We start from the raw sequence: 27,857 nt of genomic DNA, 5'->3' as shown, positions 1-27,857 counted from the left end.
TTGTTAGGAGCTCAGAATGCATTTTCTTACTGAAATAATATTAAATAGGATCTTATGGGCTAACATTCAGAGCCAAAAATGCTTTATGGGTGTTTTTATGCAAAATTTTTGCCTTCCCACTGGGGATAACAGGAACACATCTCCAATGTAAATAATAACATCAGATAACATGAAGAGTAAAGGGAAGAGAAACAACCCAGCAGTGAAGCACTTGGGATGGTTACCACCATCTCTCTCTCTCTATGCCAGCAACATGGAAATTCCCATTCTAATTAGCATTAAAAAAAAAAAGTTTAGGTAGTATTTGTGTTATATATGCTCTCTCATTTCCTTGGCTAATTTTTTCTTTTTTTTGGTAAATACACATTTTTTCTTGTATAAGGCAAATTAACGGAAAAATGAGATTTAAATTATAAGAATGTACCTATATAAAGGAATGTCTGTACAAAAAAAGAATCCTTCAGAGCATGTACAGTTCATATAACGTTACTACCGTTTGAGGGAATAAGCAAACTGGTAAAATCTATACTAAAAACGCATTGCTGTCAGCCCTGTAATTACAGTGATTCTTCTTAAATTTTAAACATGTATCAGGTAAAAAATTTTTTTCTTTTCCGTTTTCTATTTAAAAATGTAGACTCCATATGAAGAATTTCTTTTAAATTCTTTAATTAGGTTTTAAAATTTTACATCCAACCAGAGTATATCTCTCTTCTTCCATTCATTCGGCAACACTGAAGTGTCACTGTGGTGCAGGTATCAGGGTTAATGTAAGTGTGAGGACTATGGTGGTGAGGCACAAAAGCTTTAGTAAGGTGGGGGGGGGGGGTCTAAGGCTTGCCCTTGAGGTGTTCATAATATATTTGGAGAGAAGCCTGCATCTTAAGTACACGATTACAATAGAGTGGGATAATCACAGGATAGAGGCATATAGAAAGAACCATGGGAGCAGCAAAGACCTTGCCAAAGGGGCCAGAGAGCCTATAGGGAAAATGGCCACTGAGCTACATCTTCAGAAGTCAAATCTGTTGGTTTAGCCACGAACATTTTTATACATAACTCATACCTGTAAAAATACGTACACTCAAAATTCTTACCAAAGTGGAATCTTGGCTAAGGCTCTTTCCCATAGATAATCTGCCTAAACTTACTATATGACTTTTCTGTCATTACATCATTTCACTGTCTTCTCATGTGTTGCTGCATTGTGACTCCCATATGGCATTCCATATGGCAACCAAAGAAAGGGCAGGAAGTGAGGACAGAGTGCCTTACTCAGTGATGTAGCTTTTATATGAAAGGCCCTTTTACAGACCTTAGGCCTTCCCTATAACATGGGAGAGTCTTTCTTTTTAGGATTCAGTGGTTCAACAGGTTTTGAAGGATTTGGAAGGGGGATGCTTCCTTGAGTTCTACTGCTGGGAGAAGACAGGCAATTTAGCAGGTCAAATGGCAATGGTAAAACCACAGTGGAAGGTTTTTCTGTGGACAAAGACTGAAGGGTGTGGAGGTATCGAAGCTGAACAGCAGCTGGGGTGCCTGATAGAATCTCAGCTGCCATCCTCAGGGACTCTGAGGCAGCCTTCTCCCCTTCTGCAGCAATCATCTAGAGAACAGACATGAAAAAAAATGATTTTTCTCCTTCTTTCCATTAAGCTTTTAATCACTATTTAGTGTGACTCAGCAAACACTAAGCATCTACTGTGTGGCAGGCACTGTTAAGCACAAGAGGTACAAGGAGAACAGACCCAATCTTTTTGCTCAAGGATTTCAATCTAGGGAGAGAGATTGTACTACTTGGTCATAATTTAAGGCAGACTTTGTTAAAGATCCTGACAAGTATAAATGAAGCGTTATGTGTGTTATTAATTATGTCTGGTGGGCCTTAAAAGATTAGTAGGATTTTGCCATAAAAGTTCAGCCAGGATTTCAGGCAAAGGCATAGAATCATGAAAGGGTGGCTCCCAGCTTGGGTAAAATGCATGGATAAGCATTTCAGAAGAGAAAGCATCAAGCTCACCACCCAAATGCAACTTTAAAGTGGGCAAAGGGACTAGGCTCAGAAGTCAAGAAGCAACTCTGCCCAGAGGACCACCTTCCTCTCCTTCCCGCCTCCTTCCATTCCCCCTTCAATGCCCCAAAGTTACTGACCCTCCTTATGTGGTTAGGGGTTGTTTTTTCACCTACTCTCTGTTCTTGGAGAGAAATCTGCCTCCCCTTCATTCCTTTCTTCCCTCTTTGCAACACACCACCCTACCCACACCTCAAACCTCAGTTGCTGTTGGCAGCCAGATCTTTACTTCTCACTGGCTTGCCTGAATAGAGGACATGAGTAACACAGTCTTCTCTTGACCCTGGCCTTGGAGGAATTCAGGACCCTAATCATGGCTGTCCCTCCAGAGCTCGCTCAGAGCACTGTTTTTTTTAATCATGGCTGTCCCTCCAGAGCTTGCTCAGAGCTAAGGGATATAGGTCTGGGTGTCATTAGTCTAGAGGTGATTACCCAGGGAGGACACCCAGGTGAGAGAAGAGGAACAAAGAGCACAAGGATGTCTTTAAGGAGAGAAAGTAAAGAAGCTAGAGGTGGTCGCTGTTATCCATTGCTTCAAAGAGAGGGTGTAGCATGAAGAGAGGTGTCTGCATTAGTCAATTAGGAGGCTATTAACAAACTTTAAGAGAGCAATTTTAGTAGAGTAGTGGGGGGTGGGGTGCAAGCCAGATTTCTTTCAACTGGCTGGGTGGATGGAAGTAAGGAAGCAAGAGATGTGTTCTCCATGAGCAGGCCGCCTTATGGATCCTCTGTCTCCTCAAAGAGCAGCGTCACTGGGAGAACTGAGTGCTCAGTGCTGGCTCACCCGCACTTTGGCCTGTCTTTGAGCTTCTGCTTCCACAGCCAGTGAGTGCTGAAGCCCAGCTGGTAGCCTCACATCCTTACTGAAATGGAAGAACACAGGCACATAGTGGTTTTTAGTAGCCAGGGCTTTCATACAGACTTGCAAACCCCTCTACTGGTGTATCATAATGAGTAGCAAATTCTGATTCAATGGAGTGTGCCATCCCTAAACCTCTGAGGTTGAAGGTACACAGGAAAGAGCATTTTAAAGGTAGATGCCTCAAATGCTCATTTGTATTACATACAGCTGATGCTACCCAGAGCTGTGATTCTGTCCTCAGGAGCACAACAAATTTTGTGATGGTGAGTTGTGATAACTTTTCCCAGTTAAAGTTAAATCTAAATCCCAACTATTAAATTCAAATAATGAAAAAACAGCTTTGAAGAGCTATACTATTAATAATATGATAACAGAAACTTATCTAAGTTTATAAAAGTGAAGAACTGATTTTGAAAGGGTAGAAGTGACCAAATAGGAACAATCCTTAATGTATTGCATAAAGATACAAAATTGTATTTATACCCTGTATAACTATGAAAAATGCATCTATGGAAAAACAGTTTGGCAGTTCCTCAAAAAGTTAAACATAAAATTACCATATGACCCAGCAATTACACTCATAGGTATATACACAAGAGAACTGAAAACATCTGTCCACACAAAAATTTCTACATGAATGTTCATAGCAGCGTTATTTATAATAGCCCCAAACTGGAAACAACTCAAATGTACATCAATTGATGAATGGATTAACAAAGTACGGTATATACATGCTGTCAAATATTATTCAGACATAAAAAGGAATGAACCACTGATACATGATACAACATGAATGAACCTTGAATATATTATGCTACGTGACAGAAGCAAGACACAAAAGGCCACATATTGTGTGATTACATTTATATGAAATGTCCAGAATAGGCAACTTCAGAAAGACAGAAAGTAGATTAGTGGTTGCCAGGTGCTTTGGAGAGGAAAGAATGAGGAGTGGCTGTTTAATGGGTACAGGGTTTCTTTCTGAGGTGATTAAAAGTGTTCTAAAGTTGATTGTAGAGATGGTGGCACAACTCTGAATATACTAAAAACCACGAATTGTATACTTTAAAATGATTAAAATAGTGAATGTGAATTGTATCTCAAAAAAAAATTTGAGATACATACAGAGAAAATCATGAAAGTAATGTTAATAGTGGTTATGTTATGGCTATAAGATATTTGGTAATTTTTTTCTCTTTTTTTTCCAAATTTTTACTAACATGTCTGATGTCTGATGTACTGATTCAATAAAAATAATTGTTAAAATTATTTTAAATGCAACCAAAATATTTCCCTTTATCACATTTTTCTTCTTGGTTAATTTCCTACCCACATTTCTGTTCTCTCCACTTTGATTCCCCAAATACAGGTAACTGAATCCAAGGCAACCTGCAGAGAAGAGTTCAGACGTCAGAGAGCACCTCCAGGAGGGAGCAGTATGTCCCTATGCACTGATGGCTGTTGTTCTAAGAGAACATATTTCTGTTGAAAGGACATTACTCCCAGGTTTTGTTATGTTTAACTTCACAGTGCATTGCAAACAGTTGTTACTCAAAGATATCCATGCCTAATCCCTGGAACCTGTGAATGTTACCTTGTATGGTAAAAGTGACTTTCCAGATGTGATTAAATAGATCTTGAGATAGGGAGATTATATTGGACATTCCAGGTGGGCCCTAAATGTAATCACAAGTGTCCTTATAAGAGGGAGTCAAAGGGAGATTTGACTACAGAAGAGGAGGAGGCAATGTGATGAAGTGGATTCTCTTCTCTGAAGAAATCAGCCCTGCTGACACTTTGACTTGAGGCCAAAGAAACTGATTTTGGACTTCTGACCTCCAAAATTATCAGAGACTAGTTTGTGTGGTCTTCAGCCTTCACGTGTGTGGTAATTTGTTACAGCAGCAATAGGAAGGTAATACAGACGATGTATTTGTTAAAAAAAAAAAAAAAAAAAAAAGTCTGCTTTAAATGCATGTATTAGAGAACCAGAGTCTCTAGTTTCTCCTCCAAATGGCGGACGGAGGGCAGGTTTTCATTTATAGGATCCTTTCATTTCCTTATTGCTGGGTGGCATCAGATTTTCCCTTCTTCCCAGTCCTTCTCACCCTTCACGACTGAATTTGGAAATGAGGGGAAGATTTTCCCTTCTTCCCAGTCCTTCTCACCCTTCACGATTGAATTTGGAAATGAATTTGGAAATTTGGAAATGTGGGTTCTGGAAAGGAGGTGCAGGGAGCTCTGCGTGTGGGCCCATACTCTTTTCCTTTTTAACTTATTCTCTGATCACTTCTTAGTGGCTAGAGAAATAGTAAGCTTAGTGCATTGAGAACCCTAAGAAGGAACTAATTTGGGGGCTTGGTAAGAGGAAGGAATGTTGATAAAGATGTCACAGAGGAGGTGGTATCTTAAAGGACACATAAGATTTGCCTGTGGAGAAAAGGGAAGTATCCTATACAGAGCAAACAGCATAAGGGAGAGGCACAGAAGCAAAACAGTGCTGAATGCTGGAGAAATGCTAAATAGGCTGGAGTAAAAGATACATTCGCAGGGAGGGTGGGTGGCAACAGGTGAGGCCAGAACAGTTGAGCCATTTATTTTTTCATCCACAAAACATTATATGCTGAGTGTGACGAGCCCTGTGCCAGGTGCTGAGGACAAGAGATAAATAAAATATGACCCCTCCCGTTGCAGGGTTCATAATCTGGGAAGACAAATGTATAAATACATAAATTATAATTCATTGTCACAAGGGCAAGCTTGAATGTCCTGCTCAGGTGTCTGGGGTTTATCCTTTCTTGAGGAGGGATGAACAAGGGGCACAGGATGGGGAGCAGTGGGGAGTACACTTGAGAGACATTCCAGAGCAGCAACTCCCTCTTCTAACTTTCTTCTCCAGCTTTTTTTTTTTTTTTTTTTTTTCTGATTTCGTCTCTTTTCCACTAGAATGCTAATCCCAGGTTTACCAGTAACAAGTTGGGGGAAGTCACAAATACTTGAATAATTCATTTTCTGAGATTGCTGACTGTTCAGGCTCCATGAGGCACAATCATTCTTAATGCCTTTGATTTCGTAGAGTCCCTCATTTGGGTTCCTCTTTTCAGTTAGACATGACTCATAACCTCCTCATTGAACTCTGGGCCAGGGTCCCCCCATGGCTTCAGTGAAAGGTTATGTCCCTGGCGGTAATACCATTTAACTAGCCAGTTGTCCAGAACCCTGCTTTACTCTCATCTCTCTTCTAATACCTTTTGCCACCTTGTCTGGGTGAGGAGCAGACTCCTACCCCGGCCAGGTTTGCGGTGCTGAGCTTGCTGCCTGTGGGCTAGGTGACGGTGCTTTGGAGGCAGTTCTCACTTGTTTCCTCCTCTAATTCCAAATGAGTTAAGTCTATACTTTTGGTCATTAATCATGAAAGGGTCTGTGACATCTTACCTCTTTTTATCTGAACATGTTATTTGAAATTAGTCATTCTTTAACTTTGTGCTTCCCCCAAAGAAAGCTCCCAGGAACCATGTCTTACCACCTTTGTATACCACCAACTTCTCCTGCCCAGTCTCACCAGCTCCACCACCCTGCCAACTCCCACTCCTAATATTCTGGGCTATGTGTGTGCTTATAATGAATCTATAGTCCCTGGGGTAGGCATGAAAGCAAAAACTGGCAATGAGTGACTGACCAGGGCCACACTGGTGACTGATTAACTCAAGGTCACTTTGGCAACCACCCAGATTTGGTTGGGCACCTACTAGTAGATAGGTAGTTTTTAAAATGTTTAGAGATATTGTCAACCACTAGCAACATAATGTTTTATGTATTACTAACGTTACAGTGCTTTTCTCTCTCTGTTCCTCTATGGAGTTGACCACACTGCTTTGTGCTGTACCCTCCATGTTCTCTCTTATCAGCTCCTATCAGAGCCCCTTTAACACTGCTATTTGCTTACAAGTCTATCTCCCCTTACCTACCTATAAGCTTCCCCTTAAAGAAAGACACCTTTAACAGTGCTTACTTGGCAGATGGAAGCTTCAAGAGATGGCCAATGAACAAATGAATAAAAGATAAGGAGAAATTTTGACATATTCAACTTCAAATCTGTGTAAGTACCTTTATATCTTGGGCAATGCTCTTTCTCTCTAGAAGAATTTCAGTAAGGGATCGATGTGCTAGGAGACGTTTCATGGTGGTTTGCACAAGGAATTGGACAGCTTTGGACACATGAGCAAGACTGCTTAGCAGGAGAGAGGCGTTTTCCATTCGGTAGTAGCAAATGGCATCTATCTCCATTATAAACATGTCTTTGGTCACAACCTAGGCAGAAAAAAAGTTTAGATGACAGGCCTCATTCTTGGCCTCCTTTCCATGTGAGGATGTTGTTGTTAGGTGCAATTGAGTCTGTTCTCAGAGCAACCCTATGTACAACAGAACGAAACACTGCCCAATCCTGCAGGCATGTGAGAATAGAGGAGCTAAACGAATTCAAAGGGAATTTTCTCAGAGTAAGATTAAAACCAACAAACTAAAACCAAACCCATTGCCATAGAGTCAGCAAGCAAAAAATAAAAATAAAAAGAGTAATTGGCCCACCCTTTATTCAAAGTATACATTTTTTTAAAGTATGAAGTTTGTATTAACTATACTAAAGAACTTAACAATTTAAAGAAATCCTGTTGCAGATCCTTTTGTAAAAGAAAAATCAGGAAAAAACTTCTTGCATGAAAAATGCAGTTGATTCTATCCAGATCTTTTTTCTTTTTATTGTGCTTTAGATGAAGGTTTACAGAGCAAACAAGTTTCTCACTAAACAATTAATACACATGTTGTTTTGTGACATTGGTTGCCAACCCCATGATATGTCAACACTCTCCCCTTCTTGATCTTGGGGTCCCCATTGCCAGCTTTCCTGTCCCCTCCTGCCTTCTTGTCCTTGCCCCTAGGCTGGTGGGCCCATTTAAGTCTCATTTTGTTTTATCAGCCTGTCTAATCTTTGGCTGAAGGGTGAACCTCAGGAGTGACTTCAGTACTGAGCTGAAAGGGTATCTGGGGGCCATACTCTCAGGGTTTCTCCAGTCTCTGTCAGATCAGTAAGTCTGGTATTTTTTTGTGAGTTAGACTTTTGTTCTACATTTTTTCCAGCTCTGTCTGGGACCCACTGTTGTGATCCCTGTCAGAGCAGTCAGTAGTGGTAGCCAGGCATCATCTAGTTGTGCTGGACTCAGTCTGGTGCAGGCTGTGGTAGTTATGCTCCATTAGTCCTTTGGACTAATCTTTCCCTTTTATCTTTGGTTTTCTTCATTCTCCCTTGCTCCAGATAAGGTGGAAGCAGTGCAGTATCTTACATGGCCACTCACAAGCTTTTAAGACCCTACAGGCTACTCACCAAAGTAGGATGTAGAACATTTTCTGTATAAACTATGTTATGCCAACTGAGCTAGATTTCCCCAGAGGCCATGGTCCCCCAGCCTAGTAATTCGGTCCCTCAGGGAGTTTGGATGTGTCTATGAAGTTTCCATGACCTTGCCTTCTATATCAGGTCTTTTTTAAACTGATGCCAACAACAAAAATCTGCTAAAAGAGAAGCATATTCTGGGAACAGGTCACTCTGGCGAAGTGCTCATTGGAGCATACACTAGAGAGCTATTTAGCAACACACATAGAAAGCCATAAGAAGATTCAGGCTCTCAGTATTTCCATTTTTAAACATTTATCACAAGAAAATATTTTAAGGATTTACAAAGATTTAGTTACAAGGATGTTATTCAAAGTTATTGTTTATTATAATTAAAAATTAGAAACAATCTAACTCAAAAATAGGGAATTAGGTAAATCATGATACAGCCACACAATGAAATGCCATGTGGCCATGTAAAATGATGGAGTGAAGCATAGCTACTAAAGAAAAGATGATCACCATAGGTTGTTCAGCAAAAAGGCATGTTACAAAATAGTATGTATGGTATGATATATATAACCCATTTGTAGAAATAACCACTGTACACAGAAAAGTCCAAAACGAAACACTCCAAAATATCAACAGCTATTTTTGGGTAGTATAATTAAGGGTAAGTTTTATTTCTTCTTTTTTTTTTACTTTTATATTCTAAAGTAAGCCTATAATTTTACATAGTTTCTACTTGCATTTCTGTTAACCAAAAGACAGAATGTGAAAGAACCTCTAAACAAAAATGAGAGACAATTTAGGAAAGGCTTCTAAATCTGAATCACTGATAAAAAAAATCTCTGAATGTTGTCTCTACTTTTCATATCTACTTTTGAGCATAAACAGTTATTTTGCCCTGGGCCAGAGCTGTTATCTAGGCTTACCTCATGAAAGGGTATCTCCAAGGTTTGGAGACGAAGGTCAACCTTGTGGTACGTATCCAGGCAGGGCAGAAAGAAGAAAAGGCCTAGATAAGGGGGAGGGGGCAATGACAGGTGAACATCTATCATAGAAACTGTTTGGAGTTTACATTTTCAGCAACAAGTTGATAATTACATCATTTTTCTTAGCCTCCAACTACACACAGGCCACTGGGCAATCCCACCTCCATCCCCAGAGTGTGTTTGTTGTAGCCAAGGTTACCATTTACAGGCAGTCCCTGGACTGCAATTGAGGTTCCATTCCTAAGTCTGTCTTTAAGTCGAATTTGTACGTAAGTTGGAACAGTTAGGTACAGTTCATATCTAAGTCAGTCAGTCAAATGTTTTTCTTAGTATATAGTATACATTTATATGCATAAAAAACATTAAAGAAAACACTTCCAAATACACAAAAAAATCTGTGATGGTTAAGGTGTGTGTCAACTTGGCTAGGCCATGATTCTTAGTGGTTTGGCAGTTTGATATAGTTTGCCAGTTATGTAATGATGTAATCACCTCCATGATGAGATCTGCTATGAGCAGCCAGTCAGCTGAAAGGCTGTTTCCTTGGGGGTGTAGCCTGCATCCAATATATATGTACTTTTTGGCAAAGCTCACTGGCTTTTGCTCTCTCTGAGTCCTGGATATGGCTCGTCATCATCTGACCTCCGATTCTTGGAACTTGAGCTAGCAGCCTGCTGTCATACCTGCTGATCTTGGGTTTGTCAGCCTTTGCAGCTACGTGAGTCAGGGGAAGCCTCCAGTCTGATGCCTGACCCATGGACTTGGGACTTCCCAGCCTCTACAACCACGTGAGCCATTTCCTTGATACAAACCTCTCTCTCTCACATATATGCTTCACTGGTTTTGCTTTTCTAGAGAACCCAGCCTAAGACAACATCTCTAACGTAATTCAGTAATAATAATAATAATGTTTTGATACACGTTGCAAAGTAACACCCACTTGTTAGTATGTACCTTGAATTTTTAATATAACAGGCTTTATGGGGATTGGTTCGTAACTATGGGTTGTACATAATTTGTTGTTCAATCTAGGATACTTTTGAGAGTTACAGCTTACTCCAGGACAACAGGTATAAACAGGGATTATCCCCAGCAAACTGGGGTCATTTTAGACACAGAGCTGACCCCTCCAGATCTCAGGTTACATGTTGTGTCTCCTTCACTACAGCTAAGCTCCCTGTGTAGAGTGTCTTATGCACTAGCGTTAGCTTCAGTACCTAATTTAGTGCCTTTTAGGGGCTCTGTAATATTGTTGTTGAATCACTAGCATATTCAGGTAACAAGCTTTAGAGTCAGCAAACTTCATGTCATATTTCTTTAACTATGAGACCCAGAGGTAATCAGAATGGCGATATCATGATACTGACATTCTGATTGGCTAGTTGGTCTTCACCCACCCATCATAATGTACAGGGTCAATGTGCAAAAAATGTTTGTAGATTGATTTATTGAGATTTTCTGAGAGCCTACTGAACTCTGTGGGCTCCTGGAAGGAGCCAAAGCTTTGTCAGAACCATACCACCTCAAAGAGCCCACACCCTCTCTGAGGAATAGTCCAGCTACTAGCCCTTCTCGGCACCAATCCAGAAGGCTGTTGAAAACCGGGCCACAGCCAGACAGTCCCTGTCCTGGAACTACAGGGTCTGGTTCAACTTCTGTGTGGACCCACCTGTTGGTTTTGAATCCAGAAACTCTGATTCCTGTCTCCTAGTCTGGCTTCTGTTCTCTACCTGTTTCTGTAGGTCTGGCTTGGAACTCAGATATACGCACGTTTGGTATTTGGTCCGTTGCATGCCTTCCTGTCTGCCTTGGATTTCAAAACTCCAACTACTAGACTTTTCAGACTAGTCATACCTCTTTCTGAGGCCCATAACCAGCTTGGACCTATGGACACCAACTCTTGCAAATTTTAAGGTCATGGAGAACAGAGACCATGTCTTATTTGTCCATCTCCATATCTCTGGTAGTTAGCACAGTGTTTGAGACACTTATATTTCATCAACCAAATGCCAGTTTGCTACTTGGATGTTGAACTTTGCCCCTCACCCATAGTTTGGCCTACACCCTGAATTCTGAACTAGCTCACATTTGCTCTGAGAGTCCACAGGACTCTGACCATACACAATTTCTCATACCAGTCGCTGGCCTACTTGCAACTCCAACCAGCCTGGCCCCAGCATGTGAACTCTCCACACCCACACTCTGCCTTGGCCACTGGTGACCTGGTAGTAATATTCTCTGAAGAATTTGTTAATAACCTGCATTATATGCCAGAGATTAAAAAATGCAGATCTTATGTGATATATACATACAATGGAATATTATGCAGCTGCAAATAGCAATGAAGTCCTGATACATACCATAATATGGATGAACCTTAAAAACATTATGCTGAATGAAATAAGTAAGTTGCAAAAAGGACAAATACTGTATGATCTCACTTATATGAGCAAATATGTAGAAACCAAAGATTATTAATGATTACCACTGGTGGAATGGAGAAGGAAAGGGGAGTTTTTGTTTGGGGGGCACTGAGTTTATATTAATGGTTGTGGGATATTTTGGAAAAAGATATTAATAATGATAGCACAACATGAAAAGTGTTATCAATGTCATTGAATTATAAATGTGGAAGTTGTTAATTTTGGGAAATGTTTTGGTGTATATATTTTCACCACAATTAAAAAAAGAAAAGAAACAAGCAGATCTCATGAATCAAGTTAGTTCATGTAATCTGGGGTCCATATTACAAATATGCAGGTATTGAAGAAATTGTTAAGTCTATAAGGAAACCCTGGTGGCGTAGTGGTCAAGAGCTATGGCTGCTACCCACAAGGTCAGCAGTGCAAATCCACCAGGAACTCCTTGGAAACTCTATAGGGCAGTTCTAGTGTGTCCCATAGGGTCGTTATGAGCCGTAATCAACTAAATGGCAACTTTTTTTTTTTTTTTAATGGGGGTAGAAAAGGTGTTTCTTACCTGGGCCTTTGGCTCTTCCAGGTAGCAGGTGTCCTAGCCGGAATATAATTACTCTCTCATACTCCTGTACAACCTAAAGGGAAATTTAAGACTTTCAAATCACTCTCAGAATGAAATAAAGTTTTCAAAAGGCCTTGCCATGAGAATGATCTAAGGCATCAGAAATTCTTTGCTTTGAGAACCAAGAAAACATTTCTGTTACTACTTAAGGTTCTAAAGCTACACTTCAAGAGTGACATTAGTGAAAATGATAGAGTAGGGAGAACCAAGGGTCCCTCCCTCCACAGAAATACCAAAAATAAATAACTGTCAGAGTGAACTTCGTCAGAACTCTGAAAAATAGTCAAAACTTTACAACAACCAAGAGAACACAAAATCAAGAAAAAGAAGATTTAAACATGGTAGGAGAGCTTTGTGGTATTTTTACTTAACCATGTGCCCATATCTCCCTGGCATGGCAGTGATCTTGGAGATGGCAGCTTGCAATCCCAGGGTTTGTACATAGTTCCAGGGGAAGCAGAGCAGACTTTGTTCCCAAGGAATTGTGTTTGTCTGTCTTGACCTTTCTGGAGGTTCTCTGAAGGACTTACACAAGGTGCCTTCCTTCGTTTCACCTAGCTTGAAATTCTCTCAGGGCAGAAATGCAGGTAAGTAGAGGGCGTTCCATGAAAATATTGAAAGGAAAATGAACAAGCTGCTGCCTATATTACAATTGGGGAAAACAATATTACAATTGGGGAAAACAATAAATACACCAAAATCTGAGAGTAAAACCTGGGGAGAGAGTTAGATACTGCAAAGTCCTACTTTCCTTAATAGACAGCAACTATGCAGAGGATCAACGAGATACAAAACACTTGAAAAGCACTATAAACCAACCAGATTTAGCAGACATTTACACAAAACTCCACTGAACAACAGCAGAATACAAATTCTTCTCAAGCATACATGGAACATTCTCCAGATAGACAATATACGAAGTCAAACCTCAGTAAACTTAAGATGGTTGAAACCACACAAAGTATGTCCTCTGACCACAATGAAATGAAATTAGAAATAACAGAGGGAAATCTGGGAAATGAAATGAACAAATATGTGGAAATTAAACAATACACTCTAACCAGTGGATCAAAGAAGAAATAATAAGGGAAATTAGAAAAAAAACTTTAAGGTGAATGAAAGCAGAAACACAAAATACCAAAAGTTATGAGATACAACTAAAGGGGTGCTTAGAGGAAAAGTTATAGCTGTAAATACCTACAAGGAAAAAGAATGATCTCAAATAAATAACTTTCACCTTAAGACACTGGATAAAAAAGAGCACACTGAGCCTAAATTGAACAGAAGGAAGGAGATAATAAAAATTAGGGTGGAAATAAATGAAGCTGAGAGTAGAAAATCAGAAAGAACCAGAAGTTAGTTCTTTGAAAACATCAACAAAATTGAAAAGTGTTCAGGTAACTTGACCAAGAGAAGAAGAGAGAAGACTCAAATTATGAAAATCAGGAATGAAAGAAAGGACATCACTACTGACCTTATAGAAATATGTCAAAAAATTAGATAACTTAGATGACATGGATAAATTTTTAGAAAGATACAAATTATCAAAACTGACATAAGCAGAAAAACTGAAAATATCTATAAAGTAAAAGACTAAGTTAGTAATTTTAAAACTTTCTTCAAAGAAAAGGATCAGATGGCTTCACTGGTCAGTTCTACGAAATACTTAAAGAAGAAATAATACCAATTCTTCATAAATTCTTCCAAAAAGGAAAAGACGTGGAAAGACTTCTCAACTCAATTTCTGAGCCCAATACTACCTTGGCAAACCAGGCAAAGACTATAAGAAACCAGGAAAAGACATTATAAGAAAACTACAGACCAGTATCTCTTATGGATACAGACTCATATATCCTAAACAAAATACTAGTAAACTAAATCCAGTAACAACAACAAAAAAAAACAAGAAGGTCATATACCATGACCAAGAAGGATTTACTCCAGGAATACAAGGTTGGCTTAACATCAGAAAATCATTATAATATACCATATCAATAAAATAAAGGTTAAAAAAAACCCTGCAATATCATGTCAATATATGCAGAAAAAGCATTTGACAAAATCCAACAGCCTTTCATAAGAACACTCACCAATGTAGGACTAGAAAGGAACATCCTTAACCTAATAAAGGACATGTACTCAAAACTCACAGCTAACATCATAATTAATGCTAACTGACTGAATGCTTTCCCCCAAAGATCCGGAACAAGGCAAGGAGGTCTGCTCTCACTACTCCTATTCAACATTGTGCTGGAGGTTCTACCCAGGGAAATGAGGCCAGAAAAATAAATAAATAAAGGCAACCAGATTGAAAAGCAACAAAGAAAACTATATCTGCAGATGGCATGATCATGTACATACAAAATTCTAAAGAATCTATTTAGAAACTATTTGAACTACAAAACAAGTTCAGAAAGGTTGCAGGGTACATGATTAATATAAAAAGTCTATTGTATTTCTATACACTAATAATGAACAATACAAAAATGAAATTAAGAAAACAATTCTGTTTACAATAGCATCAAAAAGAATAAAACACTTAGGAATAAGAATTTAACAAGAGTAAAATTTATACTCTGAAAACTACAAATCATTGAAAGAAATTAAAGAAGACCTATTTTTATATAAATGGAAAGATATCCTGTGTTCATTGTTAAGATGGCAAAAAAACAAAACAAAACCTGTTGCTGTTGACTCAATTCCGACTCATAGCAACCCTGTAAAATGGAGTAGAACTGTCCCATAGAGCTTCTAAGGAGCCACTGGTGGATTCAAACTGCTGACCTTTTTGGTTAGCAGCGGAGCTCTTAACCACTGCATCACCAGGGGTCCATTAAGAAGGCAATACACCTTAAATTGATCTACACATTCAATACAATCCTTATCAAAATCCCAGCTGACTTTTTTCTAGAAGCTGACAAGCTAATTCTAAAATTCATCTGGTAATTCAAGGAACCCAGAGTAGCCAGAACAATCTTGAAAAATAAGAACAGGGTAGGAGCACTCCAACTTATCCATTTCCAAACTTACTAACAAAGCTATAGCAATCAAGACTGTGTGGTGCTGGTATGAGGAAAGGTATATGAATTAATGGAACAGAATTAAGAATCCAGAAATAAATCCTATATTTATGGTTAACTGATTTCGACAAGGGTGCAAAGATAATTAAAGGGCCAAAGGATAATCTTTCAACAAATAATGCTAAAGCAATAGAATATCCACATGCAAAAGAATCAAATTAGATCCCTTCCTCATACCATATATAAAAATCATTAATAGACCTAAATGTAAGAGCTAGAACTATAAAACTCTCAGAAGGAAATATAGCAGTAAATTCTGTGATGTTGCATTAGGCAAAATCTTATTAGATATAACACCAAAAACAAGTGACAAAAGGAAAAACAGGTAAATGGGACTTCATCAAAACTAAGAACTTTTGTGCTTCAATGAACACCATCGAGAAAGTAAAAAGACAACTCACGGAATCAGAGAAAATATTTGAAAATCATAAATCTGATAAGGGATTGGTATCTAGAATATATAAAAACCTTTATATCAATATTAAAAAGATAAGTAACCAAATTAAAAAATGAACAAAGAATCTTAATAGACATTTTTCCAAAGAAGATATACAAATGGCCAGTAAGCACCTAAAAAGATGTTCAACGCCATTGGCAAATCAAAACCACATTGAGATACCATTTCACACTCACTAGGAAGGATGTTTACGTGTGTTTTATTGACTATGCAAAGGCATTCGACTGTGTGGATCATTTCAAACTATGGATAACATTGCGAAGAATGGGAATTCTAGAACACTTAATTGTGCTCCTGAGGAACCTTTACATAGATCAAGAGGCATCTGTTCGGACAGAACAAGGGGATACTGATTGGTTTAAAGTCAGGAAAGGTGTGCGTCAGGGTTATATTCTTTCACCATGCCTATTTAATCTGTATGCTGAACAAATAAGACGAGAAGCTGGACTATATGAAGAAGAACCGGGCTTCAGGATTGGAGGAAGACTCATTAACAACCTGCGTTATGCAGATGACACAACCTTTCTTGCTGAAAGTGAAGAGGACTTGAAGCACTTACTGATGAAGATCAAAGACCACAGCCTTCAGTACAGATTGCACCTCAACATGAAGAAAACAAAAATCCTCACAACTGGACCAATGAGCAACATCATGATAAATGGAGAAAAGATTGAAGTTGTTAAGGATTTCATTTTACTTGGATCCACAATCAACAGCCATGGAAGCAGCAGTCAAGAAATCAAAAGACGCGTTGCATTGGGTAAATCTGCTGCAGAGAACCTCCTCAAAATGTTGAAGAGCAAAGATGTCACCCTGAAGACTAAGGTGCGCCTGCCCCAAGCCATGGTATTTTCAATCACATCATATGCATGTGAAAGCTGGACAATGAATAAGGAAGACCGAAGAAGAACTGACGCCTTTGAATTGTGGTGTTGGCAAAGAATATTGAATATACCATGGACTGCCAAAAGAATGAACAGATCTGTCTTGGAAGAAGTACAGCCAGAATGCTCCTTAGAGGCAAGGATGGCGAGATTGAGTCTTACATACTTTGGACATGTTGTCAGGAGGGATCTGTCCCTGAAGAAGGACATCACGCTTGGCAGGGTACTAAAAAGAGTACAGGGTCGGCGAAAAAGAGAAAGACCCTCAACGAGGTGGACTGACACAGAGGCTGCAACAATGAGCTAAAGCATAACAACAATTATAAGGTTGCTGCAGGACCAGGCAGCGTTTCGTTCCGTAATGCATAGAGTCACTATGAGTTGGAACTGACTCGATGGCACCTAAAAACAACAACAGGAAGGAGCCTTGTTGGCACAGTGGTTAAGAGCTTGGCTGTTGATCAAAAGGTTAGCAGTTCAAATCCACCAGCCACTCCTTGAAAACCTTATAGGGCAGCTCTACTCTGTCCTATATGGTCGCTATGAGTTGGAATTGACGCGAAGTCAACAGGTTTGGTTTTTTTGAGAGGATAGCTATGCTGAAAAAGGTAGCTGATAAGAAGTGTTGATGAAGATGTAAAGAAATTGGAACTCATACATTTTTGGTGGAAATAAAAAATGGTGCAGCCCCTTTTGAAAACATTCTGGCATTTCCTCAAAAGATTACACCTAGAGTTACTGTATGATCCAAAAATTTTACTCCTAGGTATATAAAAAAAAAAGCTAAGAAAAATGAAAACATATGTCTACCCAAAAATTTGTACATGAATGTTCATAGAAGCATTATTCATAACAGCCAAAAACTAGAAACAACTCAAGTGTCCATCAACAATTGAATGGATAAACAAAATGGATAAATACAATGGAATATCATACAGTCATAAAAAGTCATAGGAAGTAATGCCCCAACATGGATGAACCTTGAAAGCATTATGCTAAGTGAAAAGAGCTAGTTATAAAAGGCCACGTATTGTATGATTCCATTTATATGAAATATCCAGAATAGGCAAATCCATAGAGACAGAACATAGATTAGCGGTTGCCAAGGAGGTAGGGGAAGGGGTAAATGAGGAATGAAAGCTAATGGGCAAGGGATTTCTTTTTGAGGTGATCAGAATGTTCTAAAATTGATGGTAGAAATGGTTGCACAACTCTGTGAATATACAAAAAAATCACTGAATGAATTATATCTCAATAAAGCTATTATTAAAACACACACACACAAAGAAGAAAAAGAAGAGAGCCTGCCATGAAGAGTAGTGCAGTCAGCAACAGCCCCAGCTGTATCCATCAAAGTGTTTCATTTCATAGTGTATTCATCATAGTGTTTCATGTTCTTCCCCGAAGCTCCAGCCAATGACTGAGAAAGGAAAGAGAACTCTAGGGCCTAACCATTGCTGCCTATCCTGGGATGACTCTATTAGGGAAACTTTGCTCTGGAGTTCCCTTTTGTGCTGGCTGAGTCTTGCTCCCTCCATGTTGCAACACAGTCCAAGGCTCTTTCTAACCAATCCTTCTTTGTCCTTCTCATTTTACAGGTGTCAGACCTGCATCATTACCTAAATAAAGGCTTTCCCTGTCTACTCTACTCCCTCTCTCAATCTTTCACAGACAAACACCTCCCAATAAATCCCTGGCTCTTCTAATTCCAGTCTTGGCATGTGCTTCCCAAACTGACACATATCTTCATTCACAGGGATGTGTGACAGGGACAGGGATGTGTAACTACCTGGGCTAAAGATAACTGTCATTCATGGTCTATAGAAGCTGCCTCAAAAGTTTCCTGGAAAATGTCAGGAGTGGACATCATGAGCCATGCTGGGCCAATCTTTGTGTTAAAGGGTACAGATGAACTAGATGTAACCCTCAAGTGGCTCTCAGTCTGATGGAAAAGTCTGTGAGCAAATATCACACATGTAATGAATGCTAGAATGAATGTAAAAGCCAGGTGATACAGGAGCACAGGGAAGGGAACGGCAGTCATGGCGGCAATCAAGGAAGGCTTCCCAGGCCAGTGTATTTGAGCAAGGTCTTGAAGGGGCAAGAGCTCTCCTGGAAGATGGGTGGAGTGGTATGGGCATTCCATGCAGAGCTGACAGCACACATGAAAACACAGTGGGGAGAGTGGGCGTGGTGTGGTCAGTGAGATGCATCAGGAAATGACTTACTGGGTCCTCATGGAATCTCACCTTTATGCAGAACCAGATAGAAAAAGGGAAGGTCACGATGATGAAGAGTAGGGATGTGATGACAAGAAGCCACTCACAGGCTCCTAAACCAGAGGACTTGGTACCTTTAAAGAAAAAAATGAAAGCAAAAGAATAATTATATTAGAACTTCCCATATCCAATGACTACCACTTGTTAGTCCAGCAAGTTCTGGGGTCACAGCAGCTTGGAGACTTTGCTGGAAATATTAGAATGAATGGGATAACAGAGCAGTAAGGGTTCAGGCCTCAGAGTTGTATGTGGGCCCGTGGAAGGTGGAGCACACTCATGGAAAGGTGGCAGGATACACTGAAACAAGCACAGAATCTGGGGTACGAGATCTGGGTTCCAGTTCTGGCTCCACCATTTACTGTCCAGGTGGCCTTAATCAAGGCACATAACCTATTCAAACTTCTGTTTCTTCATCTATACAACAGGGATGATAATCACTGTCTCATAGGGCTGGGGTAAGGAAGAAATGACATACATACATACTGAAAAAAGTGCTGAGCTGTGCTTTACGTGTGTCAGGATTTGTTATTTGGAGTGATGTGTCCAGAAGCTCATCTTCCCTGAAATAACTTCCCCATTTACTACCTGCTTCAATGTCTGGAATTACTCCATTACAGCCCTTTTTTGGGTTAAGGTGTTGATCTCCAGAGAGTCTTTACCTACCGATAAGCCCATTAATGTCTGTAAAAAGAGTGATGCTAAGCGTCCAGGTTGCTTGGGTGATAAATGAAACTAGCAGGGAAAGTTAATCTCAAGAACACAAGCTCCTTGGAGGCTTATCTTGTTTGCGTTGTGTTGCCCAGGGCCTAGAATAGTGCCTGACACATAGTGCGTGCTCAACAAATATTTGTTCAATGGAGGAAGGAAGAAGGGAATGGATGATAAAAAACTATTTCAGTGTAATAGTTATGGAAATCTGAAGAATTTTAATCTCCAGGTTAAAAATCTCACAGAGGACTAGAAGTTGACTAAAGATTAGAAAATGTTGAAAAGCCTATTTTTAAGAGACAAAAAAGAAGAGCATAACTAATTGGTAGGCTTAAAATTTAATTTTCATGAAAATAAGTGGAAAGGTCATCACCAAACTGACATGCAGATCACTTGAAGAGGGCAATTACACAGATCAAGTGTTTTAAAATAATCATGGTCTGATGTAGGGCCAGGCTGCACCAGCACAAAATGCCATAGCACAACAGTTCCCAAAGGGTGTTCCATGGGACACTAATCCCACAGGATGCTCCACGAAGGAAGAGTTCCCAGGGCAAACGAGTTTGAGAAATACTGTGTATCATATCCCCCTCCAGGAGATCCCTGATGTACATCAGCATGTTGAAGTTATGAGAATTCCTGTAATAAAGAAGCATTTTAACTTTGTTTAACCTAGTGTTTCCCAGCTGCTTGATCATGCAATGTTTTCTCCATGGAACACCCACTGTTTATGTCTTTCTCATAAATAACAAATAACCTACTTTAGGAAATGCTGTTGTAGCAACATGTTAGTTTTTATAATATTTTCCCTTAAAGGCAAATGACTAACACTGTCATTGCCATTTTTAATTAGTTTATAAATATATTTCAGTTGCCAGCATAGCCATGGCAAATAAAAAGAAATAAATCCACATGCAGACAAAATTCCATTTTATAAGAATGGCCTCAAATTTCTTCATACACTGGTTAGAGATGTGAATAGAAAACTAATTTTTATACCTAAACCTAACTTGGAGCTTTACCCACAAAATATTATCTTCATGGAGTGAGATACTCAAATGTCATATGTGTTTTAAATGAATAGTGAAATAATAAATGTTAAAGCAGGAAAAGCCTTCAGATAAAACATACAATTACACAGGTAATGTATTCTAAAATAATCATGTTCTGGTATAAAGTCAAGCTGCATCCAACATTTGGCTAAGGTGAAACTTTTTGTTTCTCCCCCAGGGCCTTAAGCATCTATTAAGTAGAATTTATTAAGTAGCCTGGCTATGGGAGTAAGGTGCTAAGAGAGAAAGAGGAGGGGTTGTTGCTGTGTCTTGTTCCCATTCCTCCTGGGAACCACGGAACTTCCCCCAACAAGGCCGTGGCAGAGGCCAGCCACGTGATCCTTAGTGGGACTTCTCCACAGCTTAGGGTCTCCTTTTTGAGTTACTTTGTAGTTAAAGAGACTGAGGCCCACAAAGGTAAAGCTACTTGCCCAAAGGCATAGCTAGTTAGTAGCAGTGCTGAGACTGTGTCCAGAAATCAGGGATGGCGCCATAAAGGGAACCACGTGGGCTTGTCAGTCAGACGGTCTTGCTCTAGAATTACATCTTCTCCATTTCCCTGATTTAGGTCTCGGGCAAGTTACTTAATTTCTCAGAGTATGTTTCCTCATCTGAGATACGGGGATGATAAAATCTACCTCAGAGATTGGTGTGGAATTAAATAACTCAGTAAAGCTCCCAGTGTGTGCCTGCTACCTAGTACGGGCTCCATAAATGGGAGCTTCCTCCTTTGCCTACCCCACCAATGAGGTCTGCCACACAGCACTAAAGCCCAGTACCCAGTGCCAGAAGTCCTCTAACCTCGGCATTACTGGGGCATTATCAACCTCATGGCAATGGGTTTGGTTTGGTTTTGAGCCCGATAACCATTTAATCACCAGAAGTTTCTGACTGATGAAAAGGCAACAACACATCAGCTGCTAACCAAAAGGTTGGAGGTTTGAGTCCACCCAGAGATGCTTCAGAATAAAAGCCTGTTGATATTTCAAAGAATCAGCCATTGAAAACTCTATGGAACACAGTTCTACTCTGATATACTCAGGATTGTCATGATTTGGAATCAACTCCACAGGACACTTGGCTATTTTAACCACACACCAGCTGCAGGCATCTTTCTCAAATCCTAGCTTTCAATGATCCAGCATATATGGCATTGCTGGTAACCAGAAAATGTTAAATAATATTTAATAGCCAGCGGAAAGCAATACAGCTCACTATTCGACAGCAATGGGTTTGGTTTGGTTTGATCCTACTACTGGAGGCCTGGTGGCGAAGTGGTTAAGAGCTTGGCTGGTAACCAAAGTCAGCAGTTGGAATCCACCAGCCTCCTTGGAAACCCTCTGGGGCAGTTCTACTCTGTTCTATAGGATTGAAATGAGTCAGAATTGACTCAATGGCAATGGGTTTGGTTTCTTTCTCTCTCTCTTTTTTTTTTTTTTTTTGCATTCTACTACTTAAGGTGAAATAATTTTTCTTCTTCCCTCTATTATAAAAAGTACTGGAGGCAAATAAATTTGTTCCAAAGAGTTGCTTTACTTAAAAAAAATTAAAAAAAAAATACAGAGGCAAAAAAAAAAAAAAAAAAGATTCCCTCCTTTGGTTTAATACTTTCTTTTAGTTTGAAAGAATTCTGCTGTAATTGAGCGTGTTCTTTGCTCCTAGCCCTGCACTAAGTGCTTATCTTATTTTGTCCTCATAACTACCTTCTGAGGTACTTACTGTTGGATTCCTTGCCCGTGATGGCAGGGCCGGCAAGTGGCTGAGCTCACATTTAAACTCAAGTCTGACAGTCTGGAGCCCAAGCTCCTTCCTGCTTGGTTCTGCTGCCTCTACTTTTTAGAAGTGACCATCCCAAAGAAAGTTTAAAATGCCTTTTTTTTTTAAGGTAACATTGAGGGGGAAAATAAGCCACATCGTTGCGCAGAACCGCCAGGTCATGTATATCTTTACTTAAATTAGGTGTCCATATGTCCTTCTATGGCCACAAAAACCAACAGCATGGTTCCTTTGCCATGTGGACTGGCCCCCAATCCAGACCACACTCCCTCCCACATCCCTCTCATGACTAGCTGCTGCGGCCGAGCGTATTTAGCTGATGTTTGTTGTCTGTATTTCTTTTGATGTACTTTCGTCCCCATCACTGAGTGATCGGTGCGTCTCTGACTCACGTCTGTCATTTACTGGGACCTCTAGCGTCAGCCCTCCCGGGTTCCCGACCTGCCCACTGTACCTTCCTCCGGCCGCTCGCTCTCCAGCAGCGCCACCACCTCGGTGCCCTCCTCGCCGGAGCCCCGGACCTCATCCACGTCCACCACGGTGGCGGCCGGCGTTCGGGGCTCCTGCAGGCTCCGCGCCCGCCCAGAGCCCGGCCGCTCGGGCCGCGCATCGCTGCGCCCGCGGCTCCTACGGCCCCTCTCTGCCTTCCCCACTTTGTTCTCCTTGTCGGGGGACCCGCCGCCTCTTCCGCGGGCCTCTCTGGAGGAGCTCCGAGCCTTCCTCTCCATCCCCGGAGCAGCGGCGCGAAAAGCAGGGAGCTGCAAGGCGGCCCCGACGCCTAAAAAGACCTTCGGGCGGGGGCGCAGGGGCGGGAAGGGGGGGCAGGGGCGGGGAGGAGGGACCGGGGAGGGGAAGGGGGCCGGGGGCGGGGAGGGGGGCCGGGGTGGAGAGGACGGCGGGGGCGGGAAGGTGGGGGCGGGGAGGAGGGATGGGGGCGGGGAGAAGGGATGGGGGCGGGAAGGGGGGCAGGGCGGAGAGGAGGGCGGCCCCGGTGAACCGGCCCGAGTTCTGCGGTGTGCTCCCGGCGAGACCGAACAGCTGTTGCTCAGAGGAGCTGTAGACAGGGGCCTCTGATCCCAAGACTGGGTGCAACGTTGACGTGAGAGCCCTTGGGCCAGGTCTGGGGTTTAAAAGTTTGTGTCTATAAATTTTAAATTGGGCTATACTTAAGATTCAGCTACCTGAAAAACCAAGGAGGGCGTCCCTGAAGGTGTGAAGGCGTTTTGCGTTGTTTGTAAAAATCCCATGAAACACGGTGTGTGGTCCTAGTGTAACGCCAGAGCGCCAAAGAGGATACAAAAGGTTATCGAATTAGGGTGATTTAGGGTAAAGTTGGGGCCCTGGTGGCGCAATGATTAAGTGAATCGGCTGCTAATCAAAAGGTCGGCAGTTCAAATCCACCAGCTGCTCCTTGGAAACCCTAGGGGGCAGTCCTAGTCTGTTCTCTAGGGTCGCTATGGGTCAGGATCGACTCTATGCAGCAGGTTTGGTTTTGGTTTTAAGGTAAAATTAAGGAGTCCTTGTGGTGCAGTGGTTAAGCGCTGGCTTGCTAACCGAAATGTCCGTGGGTTGAACCCATTAGTTGCTCTGTGGGAGAAACATGGGGCAGTCTGCTTCCGTAAAGATTTTGGCCTGGGAAACCCCATGGGGCAGTTCTACCGCTGTGGGTCGGAATCCACTTGATGGCAACAGGTTTGGGTTTTGGGGTTAAGGTAAATTGAAGACCTCTTCCCAAACCACCCGCTCCCCCCCCTTTTCCTTAAGAGGCTTCCCGAGGGTGCCTTTTCCACTCCCCTCAGTCTGAATTTACATCCTGACCTTACTCTGTCTGAAAGCCTTAACAGGTAATGGTAACCGTGTGATCCGACTACTCCTGGGAGTGTTTACATTTTAAAAGAGAAAGTACACTCTTTTGGACCTCTTTCCTCTCTCTCCCTCCCACCCCTTTATTATTTAGATTTAGAGAGATTTCTTGCAGGAGAAAACCCAGTGAGAAAAGGCCCTACTGGGTGTCAGGGCCCGTGCTGGGTGTCTGTCCTCAATCTTCTTTGCTGAGGGACCACTAACAAGTTATTTAATTGTAACTTCATTTTCTCTATCCATCTGAAATAACAATATAAACACCTACTTAAAACAGTAGTCTGTTGGGACAATGAATGACAATATCTGATAAAGTGCATCACATTCCACGGTAAAAAGGTCAACTCAGCAAAGGTGAGGGGATTGGGGAGGCATCTGCTGAGTTAACTGTAGGAGTCTAGCTGGCTGGCCTCATTCTACTTTTGTTTAACATGAAGAAATTATAACGATGATCCTGTTTTCTTTTAGATTCCATTTTAATTGAAAGTGTTGGTCATCCCTTTGTTGAAAATATTATGTGTGCACATTTTTAAACTCTTAATACTTTACTCCTTGTTTGGATTTCATAAGAGACTGACATCTGTGGGAACTCCTTGCTAGAAGAAAGGGAAGACCAATTAACGTTGACTTTTGAGTTTATGTTTGTAACACAAAAAGTTACACAGTATTTCAAGGCTTTCTAAATTTTTATAATTATTCCCACTTAGTGTTTCGAACTTTTTTAAAAATAATTTTTATTGTGCTTTAAGTGAAAGTTTACAAATCAAGTCAGTCTCTCACACAAAAACCCATATACACCTTGCTACACACTCCCAATTACTCTCCCCCTGATAAGACAGCCTGCTCTCTCCCTCCACTTTCTCTTTTCGTGTCCTTTATGCCAGCTTCTAACCCCCTCCACCCTCTCATCTCCTCTCCAGGCAGGAGATGCCAACATAGTCTCAAGTGTCCACCTGATCCAAGAAGCTCACTCCTCACCAGCATCCCTCTCCAACCTGTTGTCCAGTCCGATCCGTGTCTGAAGAGTTGGCTTTGGCAATGGTTCCTGTCCTGGGCCAACAGAAGGTCTGGGGGCCATGACCCCTGGGGTCCTTCCAGTCTCAGTCAGACCATTAAGTCTGGTCTTTTTACAAGAATTTGGAATCTGCATCCCACTACTCTCCTGCTCCCTCAGGGGTTCTCTGTTGTGTTCCCTGTCAGGGCAGTCATCTGTTGTAGCCAGGCACCATCTAGTTCTTCTGGTCTCAGGATGATGTAGTCGCTGGTTCATGTGGCCATTTCTGTCTCTTGGGCTCGTAATCATCTTGTGTCCTTGGTGTTCTTCATTCTCCTTTGATCCAGGTGGGTTGAGACCAATTGATGCATCTTAGATGGCTGCTTGCTAGCGTTTAAGATCCCAGACGCAACTCTTCAAAGTGGGATGCAGAATGTTTTGTTCACAGATTTTATTATGCCAATTGACTTAGAAGTCCCCTGAAACCGTGGTCCCCAGACCCCTGCCCCTGCTACGCTGGCCTTCGAAGCATTCGGTTCATTCAGGAAATGTCTTTGCTTTTGGTTTAGTCCAATTGTGCTGACCTCCCCTGTACTATGTGCTGTCCTTCCCTTCACCCAAAGTAGTTCTTATCTACTATCTAATTAGTGAGTACCCCTCTCCCACCCTCCCTCCCTCCCCCACCCTCCCTCCCTCCCTCCTTCCCCCGTCTTGTGACCACAAAAGAATGTTTTCTTCTCAGTTTAAACTATTTCTCAAGTTCTTATAATAGTGGTCTTATACAATATTTGTCCTTTTGCAACTGACTAATTTCACTCAGCATAATGCCTTCCAGGTTCCTCCATGTTATGAAATGTTTCCCAGATTCCTCACTGTTCTTCATCGATGCATAGTATTCCATTGTGTGAATATACCATAATTTATCCATTCCTCCGTTGATGGGCACCTTGCTTGCTTCCATGTTTTTGCTATTGTAAACGGTGCTGCAATGAACATGGGTGTGCATATATCTGTCGTGTAAAGGCTCTTATTTCTCTAGGATATATTCCAAAGAGTGGGATTGCTGGATCGTATGGTAGTTCTATTTCTAGCTTTTTAAGGAAGCATCAAATCGATTTCCAAAGTGGTTGTACCATTTGACTTTCCCACCAGCAGTGTAGAAGTGTTCCAATCTCCCCACAGCCTCTCCAACATTTATTATTTTGTGTTTTTTGGATTAATGCCAGCCTTGTTGGAGTGAGGTGAAATCTCATTGTGGTTTTCATCTGCATTTCTCTAATGGCTAATGATCGTGAACATTTCCTCATATATCTGTTAGCTACCAGAATGTCTATTCATATCTTTTGCCCATTTTTTAATTGGGTTATTTGCCTTTTTGCAGTTGAGTTTTTGCAGTATTATGTAGATTTTAGAGATCAGGCGCTGATCGGAAATGTCATAGCTAAAAACTTTTTCCCAGTCTGTAGGTAGGTAGTCTTTTTAGTGTTTCGAACTTTTATATCCATATGGATAAATGAAGTGAATACTGATTCATATGAATGATTTAATGGAAAAGCTGGAATTTGCTGGTACTAGATAAACTCGGAAACCTAATAATTTTAGCACTGGGAGAAACTACGGGGGCTTACTTAATTTTATTTTCTCAGTTTTTAGGTGACAGTGTAGGGCATAACAGTGACCTAGGAAAGTGATGCTGGTAAGAGTGTGATCCAAGGCCTTGGCAGTGAAGATGACCTGGATTCAGGAAATATTTCTGAGGTAGAGAATCAAAAGAATTTGGTGACCACATGGGGTTATGAAGTGGGTAGTAGGCATGATGGAGATTTCAACCTTGACAGGGTGAACAGGTAGTCATAGATGCAAGATTCTGTGCCAGACTCGCAGAGCCCTGGTGATGCAGTGGTTAAGAGGTTGGCTGCTAACCAGAAGGTCAGCGTTTCGATCCACCAGTTGCTCCTTAGAAACCCTATGGGGCAGTTCTACTTGGTCTTATGAGTTGGAATTGACTCGATGGCAGTGAGTTTGGTTTTCGTTTGTGGCAGACTCACTTTCCCTAACTGTTCTTGCTTGCTTTGCCTGGAGATGGCAGGTGTTGGTTTGTTAACTTCTAGATGCAGTGACAAGATAAGACTTATATGACTTTTCTCATATTAATTCACTCTGGATTTAGTAAGCACTTACTACGTATTTAGTGTTGCTCACCTCCGAGGATATAAAGGTGAGATATTGTGCATGATCTCAAGGAACTCATAGTCAAACAGGGAGAGACAGATATGTAAACAAGACAGATAAATGTGATAAAGTGTTTTGCATATTATGATACCCATTACTCATTGCCATCCAGTCGATTCTGAGCCATATTGACCCTATAGGACAGAGTAGAACTGCCCCATAGGGTTTCCAAGGAGTGG

At 41.0% G+C, this 27,857-nt stretch overlaps 1 protein-coding gene across 2 annotated transcripts; it reads right to left on the bottom strand.

Moving 5' to 3' along the window:
- Window positions 1-1,327: 1,327 nt before the first annotated feature.
- On the bottom strand, window positions 1,328-23,320 carry NPHS2 (NPHS2 stomatin family member, podocin). 2 transcript variants are annotated; one of them, XM_064276574.1, is made up of 8 exons: window positions 23,047-23,320; window positions 19,027-19,130; window positions 12,297-12,369; window positions 9,258-9,340; window positions 7,041-7,244; window positions 4,267-4,322; window positions 2,856-2,934; window positions 1,328-1,606 (listed from the first exon to the last, which is right to left on the bottom strand). In XM_064276574.1, exons 1-8 carry the CDS (start codon window positions 23,318-23,320, stop codon window positions 1,328-1,330), a joined length of 1,152 nt encoding a protein of 383 aa, XP_064132644.1. The 2 variants fall into 2 exon arrangements, with proteins under 2 accessions (XP_064132644.1, XP_064132645.1); XM_064276575.1 differs by lacking the exon at window positions 7,041-7,244.
- Window positions 23,321-27,857: the final 4,537 nt, after the last annotated feature.

Source organism: Loxodonta africana, chromosome 25, assembly GCF_030014295.1.
Source record: "Loxodonta africana isolate mLoxAfr1 chromosome 25, mLoxAfr1.hap2, whole genome shotgun sequence".
Classification (NCBI taxonomy): Eukaryota; Metazoa; Chordata; class Mammalia; order Proboscidea; family Elephantidae; genus Loxodonta; species Loxodonta africana.
This window is presented reverse-complemented; position numbering and strand designations above follow the sequence as displayed.

Bases quoted from the DNA above. Each gene is read 5' to 3' on its own strand.
- NPHS2 (XM_064276574.1), bottom strand. From the start codon at position 23,320: ATGGAGAGGAAGGCTCGGAGCTCCTCCAGAGAGGCCCGCGGAAGAGGC. The intron at 9,341-12,296 runs GTAAGAAACACC...CCCCTTATCTAG, and splicing joins TGGAAGAGCCAAAGGCCCAG to GCCTTTTCTTCTTTCTGCCC. The intron at 1,607-2,855 runs GTGAGCCAGCAC...TCTGTTCTCTAG, and splicing joins AAAGACAGGCCAAAGTGCGG to ATGATTGCTGCAGAAGGGGA.